Source organism: Myotis yumanensis, unplaced genomic scaffold (assembly GCF_028538775.1).
Source record: "Myotis yumanensis isolate MYYU_CA2020_CCGP unplaced genomic scaffold, mMyoYum1.0.hap1 SCAF_1, whole genome shotgun sequence".
Taxonomy (NCBI): Eukaryota; Metazoa; Chordata; class Mammalia; order Chiroptera; family Vespertilionidae; genus Myotis; species Myotis yumanensis.
Genome location: NW_027223752.1, coordinates 153,528,149 through 153,544,464, shown reverse-complemented (window position 1 = coordinate 153,544,464; position 16,316 = coordinate 153,528,149). Strand labels below are relative to the sequence as shown.

General features: G+C 37.4%; 1 protein-coding gene across 3 annotated transcripts in view; it reads left to right on the top strand.

The window, feature by feature from the left end:
* The window catches only part of TBCK (TBC1 domain containing kinase), a 173,863-nt gene that overhangs the window by 139,108 nt on the left and 18,439 nt on the right, over positions 1-16,316 (top strand). For all 3 annotated transcript variants that reach the window (XM_070433345.1, XM_070433354.1, XM_070433362.1), the window contains 2 exons: positions 2,210-2,385; positions 12,545-12,704. In XM_070433345.1, the coding sequence (XP_070289446.1) occupies positions 2,210-2,385; positions 12,545-12,704 (336 nt within the window). The remainder of the gene's footprint in view (positions 1-2,209; positions 2,386-12,544; positions 12,705-16,316) is intronic.

Genomic DNA, 16,316 nt, shown 5'->3' with positions numbered 1-16,316 from the left:
TTTCCAGATTTTAGCTATTGTAAGTAATGCTGCTATGAACATAGGGGTGCATATATTATTTCTGATTCATGTTTTGGGCTTCTTAGGATATATTCCTAGAAGTGGGATTGCTGGGCCAAATGGTTGTTCCATTTTTTATTTATTTATTTTTTAGTAAATTCCACTCTCAAAAAAAAAATCCCATAATGGCTGCACCAATCTGCATTCCCACTAGCAGTATACTAGGGTTCCCTTTTCTCCACATCTTTTTCAGCACTTGTTTGTTGATTTATTGATGGTAGACATTCTGGCAGGTGTGAGATGATATCTCAGAGGAATTTACAAAAAAATGAAAGAATATACTGTGCTATGTCCAGCACGGGCATGTTTGATGAGCCTGAGGAGGGGCAATGAAGGATTAAAGAAGACAGACAAGAGAATACAGCTGAGGCTCGGTGGGATGCTGCTTCTCTGATGGAGAGACAGTGCCATGGCCTGCAAGCCGAGTCTTTATTTTATAGTCAGCACACAAAGCAAAACAAGGGTAATGGTCAACATGTTTACAATGTTCTTGTGAGTTTCACCTTGTTTTGGCAGCACTTGCTGCACCTCCCACAGTCCATTAGCTACCTAAGAAGGAACTAAGGAGGACTATAAGGTCAAACTTAATTATGCTAGGAGGGCTCTGCCCTCCAAGCTGGGACTTATTTGTGGCCCTGCCACAGGTCAGTCCGAGGCTTGACCCTAGAGCCGCTTCCTACATTTCCCCCTTTTTTGTTTTTAAGCTACTGCAATAAACATAAAAGTAAAACTTGAACATCAAGATCAAAACTCTGGCTATTAAAACAATAACAAAACAATGCCAATGCAACACAGCAATAAGAGAGAAATCAAACTACAGACATGTTAACGTTTTTTAGCTACAAAATGAAAGTTTCTTTTGCTGCTGGTTTATATTTACTCAGAGTCCTTGGACTTGGCTGCACAAGACTTTACAGAAGACTAGCAGCTAACCAATGCAAGCATAGCCAGAAACATGGTTGAGGGAGTAGCTTCCACTTCTTGCTTTTCTACCATTTGCTGGGCTTCAGTCATTAATTTCTTCAGCTGACCCCATATTGGCACCTCGGCCCGTTGTGTAGCCTTCATTTTCTTCTTTTTCCACATTGCTATCATTGGGGCAACTCTCAGTCTTTTGAACAAAGGGACAAGGAGCTTCTCTGGGTCCATTGTGGTGACACACATAACACTCTGGCTGCATTGCTCCTTCTGGAAAGATACAAAACACAACCTCTTCCCCACATCATTATTGGATCTGTTAAAACTCTTGTCTGGTTTGTGCATCCTTCCACTGGGCTAACTCGGCGAAGGCTTTTGCACTGGAAGACCAAAGCATTTCAGCTGCTGTACAACGCTCTGCATCATAATTCAAAAAATTTAACACATAAACATCCTCCTCCCCCTTTTTATTTTTGTAATTGCTTTTTAAGAAGCCAGTCTAAAGATCACACCAACATGGAGAAGGGCAAATCTGAGCATACTGTAAAACAGTCCCAAAGCACTGGACTATTCCTGAAGCCCAACCTAACTCTAGAATTTTGTTTCTACATCAAGAAATTGCTCAAATTATTTTTTTAAGATGCTTTTTATTTTTATTTTTTTGTTAATCCTCACCTGAGGATATTTTTCCATTGACTTTTAGAGAGAGTGAAAGGAATGGGGAGAGATAGAGAGAAAAACATAGATGTGAGAGAGACACATCGATTGGTTGCCTCCTGCACATGCCCTAACCGGGGCTTGGATTGAGCCTGCAACCAGGGTACATGCCTTTTACCAGAATCAAACCCAGAACCCTTCAGCTCTTTATCAGAATCAAACCCAGACCCTTCAGTCCATGGGCTGACACTTTAGCCATTGTGCCAAACCAACTAGAGAAGAAACAACTGCTTTTAAAGATACACAGTGCTCTCATAAGGAAAAATCTTCCTCATCTCTTTCACATTTGAACCAAGAGCTTGGTAGTAGTCAAAAGTGTAATGTTTTCTATATCTGTGACTAATAAAAGTGTAAGCCTCAATAGTAACATGGTTACACAGTAGACTGGGAGGTTGTTTCTTGTTCTCCTGTGTGCTTATAGTGATTGATATCAAGAGCCTGAAGATATTCTTACTGGCTACACTTTGTCTCTATAATATTCTCAATATTTGTGTTATTTGTATGTTTCTTTCAGTCAAGAGAATCCATCCCATTAAATGACCTAAAGTCAGAAGTTTCTCCCCGGATTTCAGCAGAGGACCTGATTGACTTGTGTGAGCTCACAGTGACAGGCCACTTCAAAACACCCACCAAGAAGACCAAGTCCAGTAAACCAAAGCTCCTGGTGGTTGACATCCGGAATAGCGAAGAGTATCCTTTGTACATGCGGTTTTGGAGGGTGGTCCTGCCTTATTCATATTGTTTCTTTTACATTTACAGGGCATGTGGTAAAAGCAATGAACATATCTGGGATTCCTCTGAATTCAAATAGCTAAGTAACTCTCAAGCCGGATGCCATAGTAGAGTTGCATAATGTTTTATAAGAAAATATTACATACCAGAGGCCCGAAAATGCTTTCCAAACAAAACCAGAATGTTGGGATATTTTATTAGTTTTTGTGTTTCTCTAGTGTGTATTGTTCTTGGGGGGTTTGAATCCTTCCTACTCTGGCTAAAATTTCAGCAAAGATGAGAAGTATTTACCTGGTCTAACTTGTAGGCTAGAAAGGGTTTGCCAGAGCTCGTCATTAAATTTATTATAATCTTCAAAATATTGACTTATAGAGATCATATTTTTCACTGACATTAAATGTACCATAATTTCTGGTAATTTTGCTTGGCATTAAAGTATAAATGAGTACAAAATAGTAACAGTTCAATCTTTATCCTAATTTTTTCATCATCTATTAGATTTTCAAATTTGTTTTTGAACAGAGCAACTCCCTTTTAAAATAAAGTTTTTCTTTGAAACTCAATATATAAAATATAAATGAAGACTTTTATAATTAATACTAGAGGCTCGGTGCATGATCAGGGCTTGGGAGGGATGCAGGAGGTTGGCCAGCTAGGGAGGGATCGTGAGGGCTCCAGGGCATGTCCAGCCGTCTCACTTAGTCCCTATCGTCAGGACCCCAGCAGCAAGCTAACCTACCGGTTGGAGCGTCTGCCCCTGGTGGTCAGTGCACGTCATAGCAACTGGTCGACCAGTCAACTGTCTTCCCCCTAGTGGTCAGTGCAAGTCATAGCAAGCAGTTGAGCAGCCTTAGCATATCATTAGCATATTACACTTTGATTGGTTGAAGGGATGACCAGACACTTAGCATATTAGGCTTTTATTATATAGGATTCTTCATAAGTTAACATTCATAGCATTTCCTAACTATAAATGAGGATAATATGTGAGGGTTAGCAGGTTAGTGGATTTTTTCATATGCTAAAATTGCCATATAAATTTTCATGTGCATATTTTTAATCACAGTTTTAAAATGAAATTAAAACCATACATTTGCAGAACTTCTGAAGCAATTTGTAGAGTCTTTGATTACTGAAAATACAATTTGAGAAGCCACTAAATCAAATGATATATCCCTACCTCTTTGTGAAAAGTTACTACTTTCTATTTTCCCTAAACTGTGAGGTCCCTGAGTATGGTGAGAGTATAAATGTTCATGTCCCTGATTGTTCAGGCTTCAGGGATACTGGAAGTTTCTTAGCAGAGTAGGTGAGTGCACTGACTCCCAAACAAGCATTAATTTCCATTTGACTGGTCAGGGACCCCTGGTCTATAAGTTCTTTTTTTTTTTTTTTTTAATATATTTTATTGATTTTTTACAGAGAGGAAGGGAGAGAGATAGAGAGTTAGAAACATTGATGAGAGAGAAACATTGATCAGCTGCCTCCTGCACACTGCACACCCCCCAACTGGGGATGTGCCCGCAACCAAGGTACATGCCCTTGACCTGAATCGAACCTGGGACCCTTCAGTCCGCAGGCCGACGCTCTATCCACTGAGCCAAACTGGTTAGGGCTATAAGTTCTTATTTGTTACTTCAAAGGCTTAAAATACCTTCAGTTTTTTAGCTTATGTTTCTTTTGGTTGAATCTTTAGTCATAGTTTTTTATAAAATTATCAAACAACATAGCATCATAGTGTAGTACCCTATTTTCATTTTAAAGGCTATTATTAAAGTAATTAAAATAATTTATGCAAATAGAACTCTTGTGAGATTTTCTCTGGGATAGGGAGGGCACTTCTCAGTGCAGGTTTTATAACCTGATTCGGGGAAAGACAGAAAGTCCTTTCTGCACATGTTGTTTCTCAAATTTCTTCAGTTTAAAAAATTCCATAGGCCAAGATGCTATCTTTGAGAGTAGCCTGTCCTGAACCTCCTCAACTGAAAGTCTGTTAAAGCTTCAGGCATTTACCTTGTATTTTAAATATTTTCAATTAACTTACAAATACCCTGCAAGAGGAAATATTTTAATCTGTTACCTGTTTTTATGATTGTAGGTGAGGAGAAGTGAATTAACAATCTAAGGAAACTGCCACTAAACTTGGTGGGAGCGAGTGAGGGTGGGGAGTTCAGAAAAGGAAGGCTAGAGGACATGGAGATGGCTTCACCCACCTGACAATAAAGGCATAATCCCAAATGTAGAATAAGAATCAACCCTACAGATTATCTGGTGTAAGTCCTTAATATGAGAGCTGAACAGCTTATAACAAGGAGGCTAAACAGTGAAATTTTTGTGGAAATCATATTTTATTTTTGTTTTTATAAGGAAAAATATAAAATGTCAATCTAGATAACAGTAAAGTCTGTTATGTCTGTTCTCCAATACATTATTGGGATTTCAGAAAAAAAAATTATGTAATTGCAGATTTTAAAGAGGCAATAGAAAATGTTTCTCATGTAGTGGCATACATTCCGTAAGTAATGTTACTAGCATCAAAGATAATACACTAGCCAAATTTGTTTTCTTCAATAGTTGTAAATAGTTTGAGTTACAAAATTCTCGGAGTTCATAATAAGAGTCGTGTTAGTCACGTAAACAGACGTGGTCCAACTGGTGGTATCTGTAAACAGAAGTACTTTGAAGGGATGTTATTCTCATTTGCTTGATGTCAAGGCTGTTTTTGCAGTTTTATTTGTAAACTTTTTACCTTTTTTTTAAATATTGAAAGCAAAGGGAAGACAAGTTCAGTTTTACATTTTTTAATTTGAAAAACACATAAACTCAGTTGCTTTCATTATTATACCATGTTTTTCATTCTTAGGCGTGTTAGCATTATTCTTGCCTCTGTGCCCTAAATAATTAAGTTTTTTAAATTTCTTCACAATAATTAAGAGATACTTGTGTGCAGAGCAGGGTAGGTAATAATGAGGTTCTGTGAGATTTTTTTTTTCATCCCATTTGGGTGGAGGTTCAGACTACCCTTATCTGAATGGATCTGGTGTATGTGGGGGTACGTGGTAGCCACTCCTGAGGAATGTCTCCTCTATCTGGATTAATCATTAATTGTGAGAGGTCCATTTATTGTTGATGAGCTCCTGTTTGCTCCGAGACCCAAGTCCTGAGTGCCATGCAGTCTCATTTACTCAGCCAGTTAATCCTGTTTGAGGACTACTTTGCCCAGCAATGGAGAACCCCGGTCCACTAGGAGCTCACAGTCTTGTGACTAAGACAGACACATTAAATAGATAATTATAATACAGCCTGAAATGTCTATGTCTGAGGCATACCCAGAAGGCCATGGGACTATAAGGATGATCACCTAAGCCAGATGGTGCCTGAGGTAGATCTTCCCATTGGTGAAGAGAGAGGACATTTCAGACTGAAAACACATACTGTCTGGGTGCACAGGGTGTGAGAAGGACACATTCAGTGAATTACAAGTACTCTGGATGTGCGTGGTTGGAATATATGAGGATGGGAAATGCCACCAGAGTAGGCAAAGGCAGCTTCCTGGAGAATGTTGCATAAAAAGTTTGGATTGTATTCCAAAGGCTATAAGAAAGTATTAAAGAATTTTGACCAGGTAAGTGGAGGAAGGATAAGAGAGGAGGTCCTGTCCAGGCAAAACTAGAAGAATGGAATTGCCCCGAGATTGGATGTACATAAACATCCCTTCATATTCACAGCACAAAGATTGAAGATTCTAGATGTACCCTAAAATAAACCAATTGTATTGGGCCCTTTGGGTTAGTACCTATGCTGGAGAAAATCCAGAGAGATAATTTTTGTTGCTGTTTCTTTCCCCTTTCTTATCCTGTGTATTGACAAAGGAGAATTATTTATCATGGCATTTCAAGTATTGATAGGTAGTGGTGCCACTAGCTAGGAGGGACCGGAGGCATTTAACATATTTGTCACTGACACATATTCTAGGTTTGGCACAATTCTGAAACTTACTCAGTAGATATGTAAGATACTAGTATGTTCTAGGCACTATATTCAGCATTGTAAGAGTTTCATAGATGTGATAAAAATAGATCCTTCCTATAAATTGTTTTAAGTCTTGATGGAAGCCATGTACATTAGTATGTTTTAGACAAGATCTAAATAATGTCATGAGAGGTATATAGACACTGTGGGTAGAGAAACTTTCATGAAGGAATCCTAAAGAATGATTAATATTTGAACACTCAGAAATAAGGAAAAAGGCATTTAGGAAGAGAAAACTATAGCAGCTTGGTAAGACTTATACTGGAAACAGTAGGTGATTCAGTTTGGTGGGAACTGAAGTAGTTAGGTCCTATTCATGAGGGCTGAACTGAGAAATCTGAGCTTTGTTTTATAGGTCTCCAGGGAAGGTTGTTCAACAGGGGTGATCATCAGAACTTTGTTTTTTAATTTTTAATCCAATAAAATGGATTTCCAGGTGGCAAAATGAGAGTTTGGGGGGAAAACAGAAATCTGATGCAATAGTCTAAGCTCAAGGTAATGAGTGTCTGAAATAGGCAAGTAAGTGGTAATGGGAATAGAGAGACAGGAGGATGGGATTTATTAGTGCAACAGGATGTTAGATGTTGCCACTGGCGAGATGTCAAAAATGAAGTTTTAGACTGATATGGGAGACGGTGATGCCATTCAAAGAAAGCAGCAATAGATTTAGCAAGGAAAAATGATGCTGTCTAAAGATGTAACCTTTACATCAATTAATGCTGTTTAGTTACATTATATATGAGAAAGGCATGGGTTTAATTCCATATTCCCTTGTATCTATTGATATTCTAAAGGTGTAGCCTTTACTTCGGGCTGGCTCTGTTTAACTAATTATAATTAGTTAACATGGCAACAAACAAGTTAATATAAAGGTGTGATACCTTCATAAGTGGTCTGGTGAAATGCTGGTATGCTCTGGATAGAGAGATATAATGTCACTAAGTGTGGTACGCAACAAAAATGCTGTGTTCTTTTAGGATTTAGAAAAACATAAGATGCTTTCTGTGTTCAATTTTGAGCCATCAAATATGTTAAAGGAATTTTAAAATATTTTTGTAAAGTAAAGGAACTTTCTAGAATATGAGCATTTACCTATGTAATTTACCTATACAATATACCTGTATTATTTTTAAAACTGCTATTTATCCTATCTGCTTGATTAAAGTATAGTGCATGTATTGGCAGTATTGTTTTGGAGACTGACTTAGGAATACAGAAATATCTTCATGTTTCAGAAACTGAGAAAACAGTGCCCATCATCCTTACCTGTTAATACTGTTCTAATAATTAGTTGTAAAAAAATCTAATTACTTTTTCTGGTTTAGTTGTATATTGGGTTACCAAATTTTGTTTAATGTGAAAATGTATCTTTGTTATAAGCACACTCTTGAGTGCTTTGGTAATGTCTGCCAAATGGAATGTTGAGCAGAGTGGTATGTTTTGGGGGAAGGAAACAGCTTACTGCAACAGGATAAAGTCACCAGTTACCAGAGAAAAATGTTTGCCGATCACCGAGTGCTATCAGAGTAGTAAACAGCTCTATTCTAAAACACCTGACCAGATGACTGCTATAATAACCAGATGTTTTTATAACTACTACTAGTAGCCCGGTGTATGAAATTCTTGCACATTAAAAGGGAATTAATTAGCGGAGATATTTTAATATTGCTATTTGCCCTTTCTCTATAATAGAAGTGTGAGAGATGAAAGGAAATTAGTAAAATGTATATGAAAATAATATATAAATTTATTAATAAATAAACAGTAACAAAAGGATATAACAACAACAGAGGCATGATAAAAAATGACAAAAACATGATATGAAAACAACAAAAACATGATATAAAAACAACAGTGATGCAATGACTGATAAAGTGATTCAACTTATTCTAATATCTCTCTGTACACCACATTAAGAGTGAAAACACTTTCAGAGTGCTTGACTAATTTCCCTTGTGATGAAATATTTAGAACTTTAACTGTAACGTCACATGCTCTTCAAACTCAAGAGAAAGCAACATATAACTGACCATGTGCGAAAACAGGTTCAGGTAGGAATATGCCTACTCTGTCTAGAGTTTGTCCTTGTGATTTATTAATAGTCATCACAAATGCTGGCATCACCGGAAACTGTCATCGAATCAATTTAAATGGGAGGCCAGTGTCAGATGGGGACAAATTAATTCTTGGAATCAGAACAGCCTCTCCCTCTGCAGATCCTGTTAATACTTCAGCTTCAATAATGTTAGGTCGTAATCTTTTGATAATAAATCTGGTACCATTACAAAGACTCCATTTACTATTGAGATTTCTCAATAGCATGATGATTGCACCCACTTTCAATTTTAATTTATGACACGGCATTCCCGAAGGAGTAATACTATTAAGAAATTCTATGGGGAAATTTTCCTTTTCAACATCATCTGTGGAATCAATGGAATCATCACTCAAATATGTGTGAAAATCTCCATCAAGTATATCCAAAATTTCTTCATTTAATTTTTTAACATGCTCATTTTTTGGACAAAGAATTGCACGTTTAGATATATTTTTAATATTATTTATAGATATAGTATTTCCAAAGGTAGCTTCAATAATAGATCCATTACAAATCATTTCACAGGGGATTTCAGTAATATCCATTCCTAAATGAAAACTGCTATCAAGTTTGCCATCTCCAAGTTTTACTAACCATCCACTATAAGCAGGATCCTCTGATCTCATATTTGTTGTAAGAGACAACTTTCTGAAACATCCCCAAACATTGCAGTACTTTAAACTCGTTTGTACTATGGCCTATCACATAGCATGCGGCACAATACTGAGACATTGTTGAAAATCCCCTCCAAGAAAGAGAACTTTCCCACCAAATACAATATTCAGACTCATAATTTCTCTTAGTAATCTGTCTATGGCATTCATAGTATGACTGGATGCCATGGTGCATTCATCAATAATGAGAAGTTGGACCTTTTTAATAGTTTTAGCAACTTCGCTCTTTATATTGAGTCTAGAAATGGAAGTTTTATTTAATGGAATGGGTAATTTATATTGGGAATGAAAGGTGCTTCCACTGAGAAGTAAATTTGTAGCAATTCCTGTAGACACTGTGGGTAAAACAGTACCACCATGACCTCTAATATAATGTATTAAAACTTTATACAGATATGCAGGTGAATAGGATTCCTAGCTGCCAGGCCCCTGACAGCAAGCTGGCCACCTGTCGATTGCATGAGGAATAGGGCTCCCTCCTCCCTCCTGTCAGGGTCCGGGGTGCAGGTGAATGGGGTTCCTGGCTGGTAGACCACTGACAGCAAGCTTTCCAACAGCAGATTCTGTGAGGAATGGGGCTCCCTCTTCCCTCTTGTCAGGGTCTGGTTTGAAGGCCGGCCACACCCCCTATTGGGCCAGACCCAGAGTTCTACCATGCTGTGGCCTCCGCCTCAGCAACCCAGGACTGACTGCTGCTGGGCACTCCTGGCACTCCGAGGGTGGGTTCTTCCCTCAGGCCTCGCGGGAAATAGGTCAGGGAGGGCGCAGCCCTTGGCAAGGCAACCCAGGACTCAGTACTTCCACACTCCACTCCGAGGGTAGGTTCCTGCCTGAAACCTCGCCCTGAGAGATGGTTCCTGCCTGAAACCTCGCCCTCCAGGAAACAGCTGGGGGAGGGTGAAGCCGTTTCGAAGACGACCCCTGCAGGACTGACTTCCTTCCAGTTGGTTGAGCTTTGGGACGTGATGTTACATCCAGGGTTTTTGTATAAGTAGATTATTCCATAGTCACCGACTTTCTAAAATGTTGCTGAACAAGTTGTATATAGAAGACACTCAAATGTGACATTAGCTTATAAAGCTTAGTATAGTCTGAGCATTGTATTTTATCTTTATTTCTGATTTTCAAAGGAGAGAACCTGATTGGCTCAGCCTGCATCAGATAACCCTTCACTTCTCTCTCCCTACTATGCTGTCAATCATGATTGTGGGAGAATCATCTGATACAAACATGACAGCTGAGGGCTCACCCTTTCATCAGGGTCAGTAGTTGAAGCCCTTTCAGCAAGAGAATGGGGGGTGGGCAGGCAACTCAAACATGTCTGCTATAGTATTTGACCAAGATAGGTTTGTATTGCTTTTGCTACTATAAAAACGCTAAAAAAAAACAAAAGCGTTCATGGTTGATAAGGGCTAAAGGCTTTTTGATAAATAAAATATCTAGCAACTGATTCAGTTTGGTAGATGTATATACATTTGAAAATAATATTTGAGTCATTAGGTTCTTTGTGTTATCAAAAATTTTCATTTTAAGGTATGTTCTTACTGACAATAAAAGTGCTATCAGACTAATGACATTCTGAGAAAAAAGTCATTACTGGTCATGAAAACTGAAATTGAGAACATTGGATAATTGTAAATGTTTGAGAGAGTAGTACTGATAAAAACCAAGGAAGATCTGCCAATGATCATGAATTCTTTGTCCTTTCTAGAAGACTCTAAACAATGAGATACTGATGTTCTATCTTTCTTTTCATTTTCAGAACTTTTTAATAGTTCTTTATTAATGCCAAATGTTCTTTAAAGGAAAAATGAGGAAGAAGCAGCTGACTAAAATATTTTAAATGTAAAGTATGTGGTCAGTGTGCACCATCTTTCTTGAGAATAAGAGCCTCAAATTTCTTCTGTCTCCATTCCATTTCTTTACCTAAATACCTTTTACTAATTCTTCAAATTTTAACTCGGCCATCACTTACTTTCTCAGTGAAAACTTACCCTGTCCTCTCCAAATGGACATATTCTACCAAAGCATCATATATATCTCCTTTAGACCTGTTTTTACAGTTGTTTTATTTATGTGAATAGTTATTCAACAGATAATAATATTTAAGAATGTCTTTCTCTATAGACTCTATATAAATAATCATCTTTTAGTTGTACTTTTTTAATTGTACTTTTTACTTACTGAGGAGGGCATATATTTTTTTCTTTAAGATCTTAAGGTATTTCTAAATATTTTAAGCTAATAGACGCTTTTCATTCCAAAAATAAAATTTATAGTCAATGAAACCATCAGAACCCTGCCAAAGTGCAAATATAATAAGCATCAGTCCCTTTCGAGGCCATAAAATTGAAGAGTGGGAATGTCGGCTAAATTTACTTGAGAAATAAACCAACAGAACTGTTTCCAACCAGTGCTGTTGACCTTAACAATTCTAAATAGAGTCCCATTTAGCAATCGCTTACCCAAAGGAGATAGACTTTTGCAGTATCAAATTATATCTGGGAATGTCTGCTTGGCTATATTCCTTTCAGAGCTTAGGAGTAATCATAGTAGTAGTAATGAACTTAAAGGCATGATTATTATGTGGCCCATGCAATTGCCATTGATTTGCTGCATCCGGACCACTTTCACAATGCTTCATTTAGTCAGGAAATTCTTTACATCTTTGGCCAGTCATCTTCCTTTCTCTTTTCCATTACATTTTCACATTTAACTTTTTTTTCCCTTAGAGGTGCCTTATTTCATTTAGATAAAGTACTCATATGAGCATGGAAGATGTTTAGAACTGTCAAAAATTCATAAGTAAAGCCAATGAATCACCAAAGTAGTAATTAGTAACAGTTTATTGTGCACACACCAAAGAGACAATTTGCAAACCAAGAACACTCAAACCAGAACATCAAATAAGGCTCAGAGGCATAGTGTCATAATGCAGTGTGGAGGCAATGACTGTTTATTGGTCACAGTATTCGAATTTTCTTAAATGAAAGGGAATTGGTTAGCGGTTACTTCCTATCAATTTGGGCGAACAAATTGAGTTTCACTTATGATTTTCAAAGGCATAGGCAAGATGTGAACCAGGTCAAGTCAGCCTCGCTTGTCTTGGAAATTAAGCTAAATTAAACTTTACTCGTATGACTAAACTGGTTTTGTCCACTCCGGGAATTTTCAAGTCTGGTCTCTGTGTTTGACTTTTATGGTACTATCTTCTGGGAATCAATTACCTCTCTCTCTCTCTCTCTCTCTCTCTCTTTCTCTCTCTTTCAAGTCTGCACACAAATAAGTGTTTTCCTTAAACTTCCCTTCTCAGTTTTATTCGGGGTCACATTTCAGGCAGCATCAACATTCCATTCAGCACCGCATTCACCGCTGAAGGGGAACTTACCCAGGGCCCTCACACCGCTATGCTCCAAAGCTTCAAAGGAAAGGTCATTGTCATCGTGGGGAATTCTGCAAAGTACACAGCAGAGGTAAGTGTACTCAGAAACGTCATGTGTGCAGAATAAGTTTTTACCTGCCTAGTAGAACAGATTGTCTAAAAGTTTATTTCTTCAGGAGTAGATTACATATCAAATGAACTTTGAAGATCTGCCTATATTCTTACATAGAAGAGTTTGTCAGCCTTTTCCCAGTAAAAGGATTCAAGCTTTCTTCCTCAGTGTGCAACATCAGGTTCAATAGTAAGTTTAGAAAGATCCAAATAATAACCAAATAGCCTAAGGTGTTCTTTAAAGAAAAAACTACTTTCTGAAATTGCAAAGAAGTCGCCTCAATTCCTTTGATTGGAGAAAAACATAGGAGCTTGATTAAAGATTCAGAAAGCTCTTGGTGGACTTTGTTGGATTTTCAGCTTTGTTTACTATAGGCTCAAAGCTTTTTGATGATAGAGAATTCAGGAAGGATACCAACTTTAGATAGGAGGAGTAAGTGAAGCAAAACGACTTCCTTCTCCCCGACTATGTTCTAAACAAACTAAAAAATAAAACAAAGAATGTGGAGGTCAAAGATACCACCTTCATTTTTTATTGGGGTGACATTGGTTAATAAAATTATATAGGTTTCATGTGTACAATTCTATAATATGTCATCTGTCTGTTACATTGTGGTAGTAAAGGGTAAAGGGGGTCAAATATATGGTGACAGAGGAGATTTAACTTTGGATAGTAATCCAAAAAAAAACAAACCTTTATAAAAGGCAAGTTGGAGAATATAGTTTAATATGAGAGCCAAATGGGCCTGCTCACAAAGCCTCCAGAATTAGAGAACACATCTAGATGTAGGCAACACTAAACCAGGACAGCCCTTTTTCTAAAGGGAGGGGAGAATCTGCTCCTGGAAAGTCGAAGAGGTGTTTTTCTCCCTGCAGGCAGCTCATTCCCAAGAGAAAGAAGGGCAGGACTGAGCCTTCCCAGATTTACCCATCACTCCACTTCCCAGAGCAGAGAAAATAGACAAAAAGAAAGGTTAGTAATGTACTTAGAAAATTTTCTTCCTCAAAGGAATTAGCAGTGGAGATACAATATCCCCCTCTAATATGTGCATTCCTTTATGTCTGAGTAAACAGAATAATCCAGAAATGTGAACACTGGAAATGTAGTCAGATGAGAACTTTAATACTTTCGGACATAGGCCATTTTTGTCTCACAAATAAAGGGCTAATGGTAATATTGAGTTTTGACACTAAATGAAAGTCATCCTTCAAGTTTCATTGATGATTAGTAAAAAATCATGAATCTCTCACCTCTCTTTTATATATCTAGAGTCTGACAGGGAACAATCTAAACATACTGAGAGAAACACAGTATAACTAATGATTAATGTGCAATTTTATGTAAATGAAAACATCTTTTAATTTAGAACTAAAGCCATGGTATCTAAATTATTTTGATGTGATTTGTTAGCTAATGATTAATTTTATTTGCCAGTGCTATTATTTGCATATATCTGAATTTTAAGTACAATTTTACAGATGATGATAGTATAAAAGTTCTAGCGTTTGGGAGTAACACCAGCAAAATGGCAGAATAGGCAGATCTATCCTGTTCCTCTGTGGAAAGATCAGCAAGTAGGAACTGTACTCTGTTGAGTGAAAGTTGCAAAAGCAGGCCTTCTTGTCTTCTTCCTGACCTTAGGGGAAAAGCTTTCAGCTTTTCACCATTGAGTATTGTTAGTTGGACTTTTTCATATGTAGCTTTTATCATTTTGTAGAAATTCTTTTTTTTATGTTGGTTTATTGAATATTTTGATCAAGAAGTGGTGTTGAATTTTTTCAAATGCCTTTTCTGCATCAACTGAGATGATTGTGAGTTTTCCTCTTCTTTCTATGAATGTGGTATACTATATTGATTGATTTTCATATGTTTAACTATCCTTGCATTCCTACCATAAATGCCACTTAGTCGTGGTGTATAATCCTTTTATTATGCTCTTAAATTCAGATTGCTAGTATATTGTTGAGGATTTTTGCATCAGTAAATACTGGGGGTACTTGTCTGAAGCCTTGTTGGGTCTGCATCTGGCTTTGGTATACTAGTAAGTATTATGCTGGCCTCATAGCATGAGGAAGTCATCCCACCTCTTAAGTGTGTTGCAAGAGTTTGAAAGGATTGCTGTTAATCCTAGCCAGAGCAATTAGGCAAGAAAAAGAAATAAAAGGTATCAAAGTTGGAACATGTGTTCATTTCTCAGGACTATGGTAAAAGGTAACACCAACTGGGTAGCTTAAAACAACAGAAATTTATTCTCTCATAGTTCTGTAGGCTACAAGTCTGAAATCAAGATGTCAGTAGAACCATGCTCCCTCTGCGACTCTGGGTGGAATCTCTCATAGGCTGTTCCCATCCTCTGGTGGTTGCCAGCAATCCTTGTCACCCACAAAATGGGAGAGAATATTTGTAAATCATATATCTGATATCAGAATATGACATCAACACACAAAGATCAGTTATATATCTATTTACAACTCCTACAACTCAACAACAGAAAGACAACAAATTTTAAATGGGCATATATTTAGACATTTTAGACATTTCTTTGAAGATGATACACAAATGACCAAAAAGCACATGAAAATATACCTAACATTAGGGAAATGCAAACCAAAACCACAGTAAGGTACTACTTCACACTCAAGTATTGGCAAGGATGTGGAGAAATTAGAACCTCCCCCATACCCTATGCATGGCTGGAGGAAATGTAAAATGATGCAACTTCTGTAGAAATAGTTTAACAATTTGGCAGTTCCTTCAAAATGCAAACATAGAATTATCATATGCCAGCAATTTCACTTGTAGGTAAATACCCAAAAAATGGAAAACAAGAGCTCAAACAGATACTTGTACGCCATTGTTCATAGCAGCATTATTAATAGTAGTCAAAAGGTGGAAACAATACAAGTGTCTATCAATAGTTGAATGAATAAACCAAATGTGGTATATATATACAATATGCAGGCTGGGACAATAATAGGTTTATAGTTGTGAATATGCAAAACAGAGTTTATTCTCATATTATTAGGTATTAATTATTGCATTGTTTTCCATATGAACAACTGTAAACCTACTTTTGTCACACTGTATTATTCGGCCATAAAGAAGAGTGAAGTCCTGACTTATGCTACAACCTGGATGAACCTGGAAAACATTATTTTAAATAGAAGTAAGCCAAATACAAAGGACAAATATTCTATGATTCCACTTATATAAAATATCTAGAAACGGCAAATTCTTGGGAAGAGAAAGTAAATTAGTGCTACTAGGGATTGAGGAGGGTGGAATATGAGTTTTGCTTAATGGTTTTGCTGCTGGAGGAATTAATGGGCCCGATTTTTCAGACACGAGTAGAAGTGTGTTTCTTGGGGTACCACTGAAATAAGCATTTTCAGAAGCCCCCATGGAAGACTGAGATGTGATAAAAGGCTTTATTTGTGTGGAGTTTTATTCCTTGCGTTATAAAGTCCTATGTCCCTTAACCCAGTCCTGAAAAAGGTGCAGCTGGGAGTCCAGCAGAGCCAAAAGGAGAGCCCATGTTCAGAGCTTTCTTTCATGTTGCAGCCGGGTCCAATTCAGCCTCAGTTCAAATTC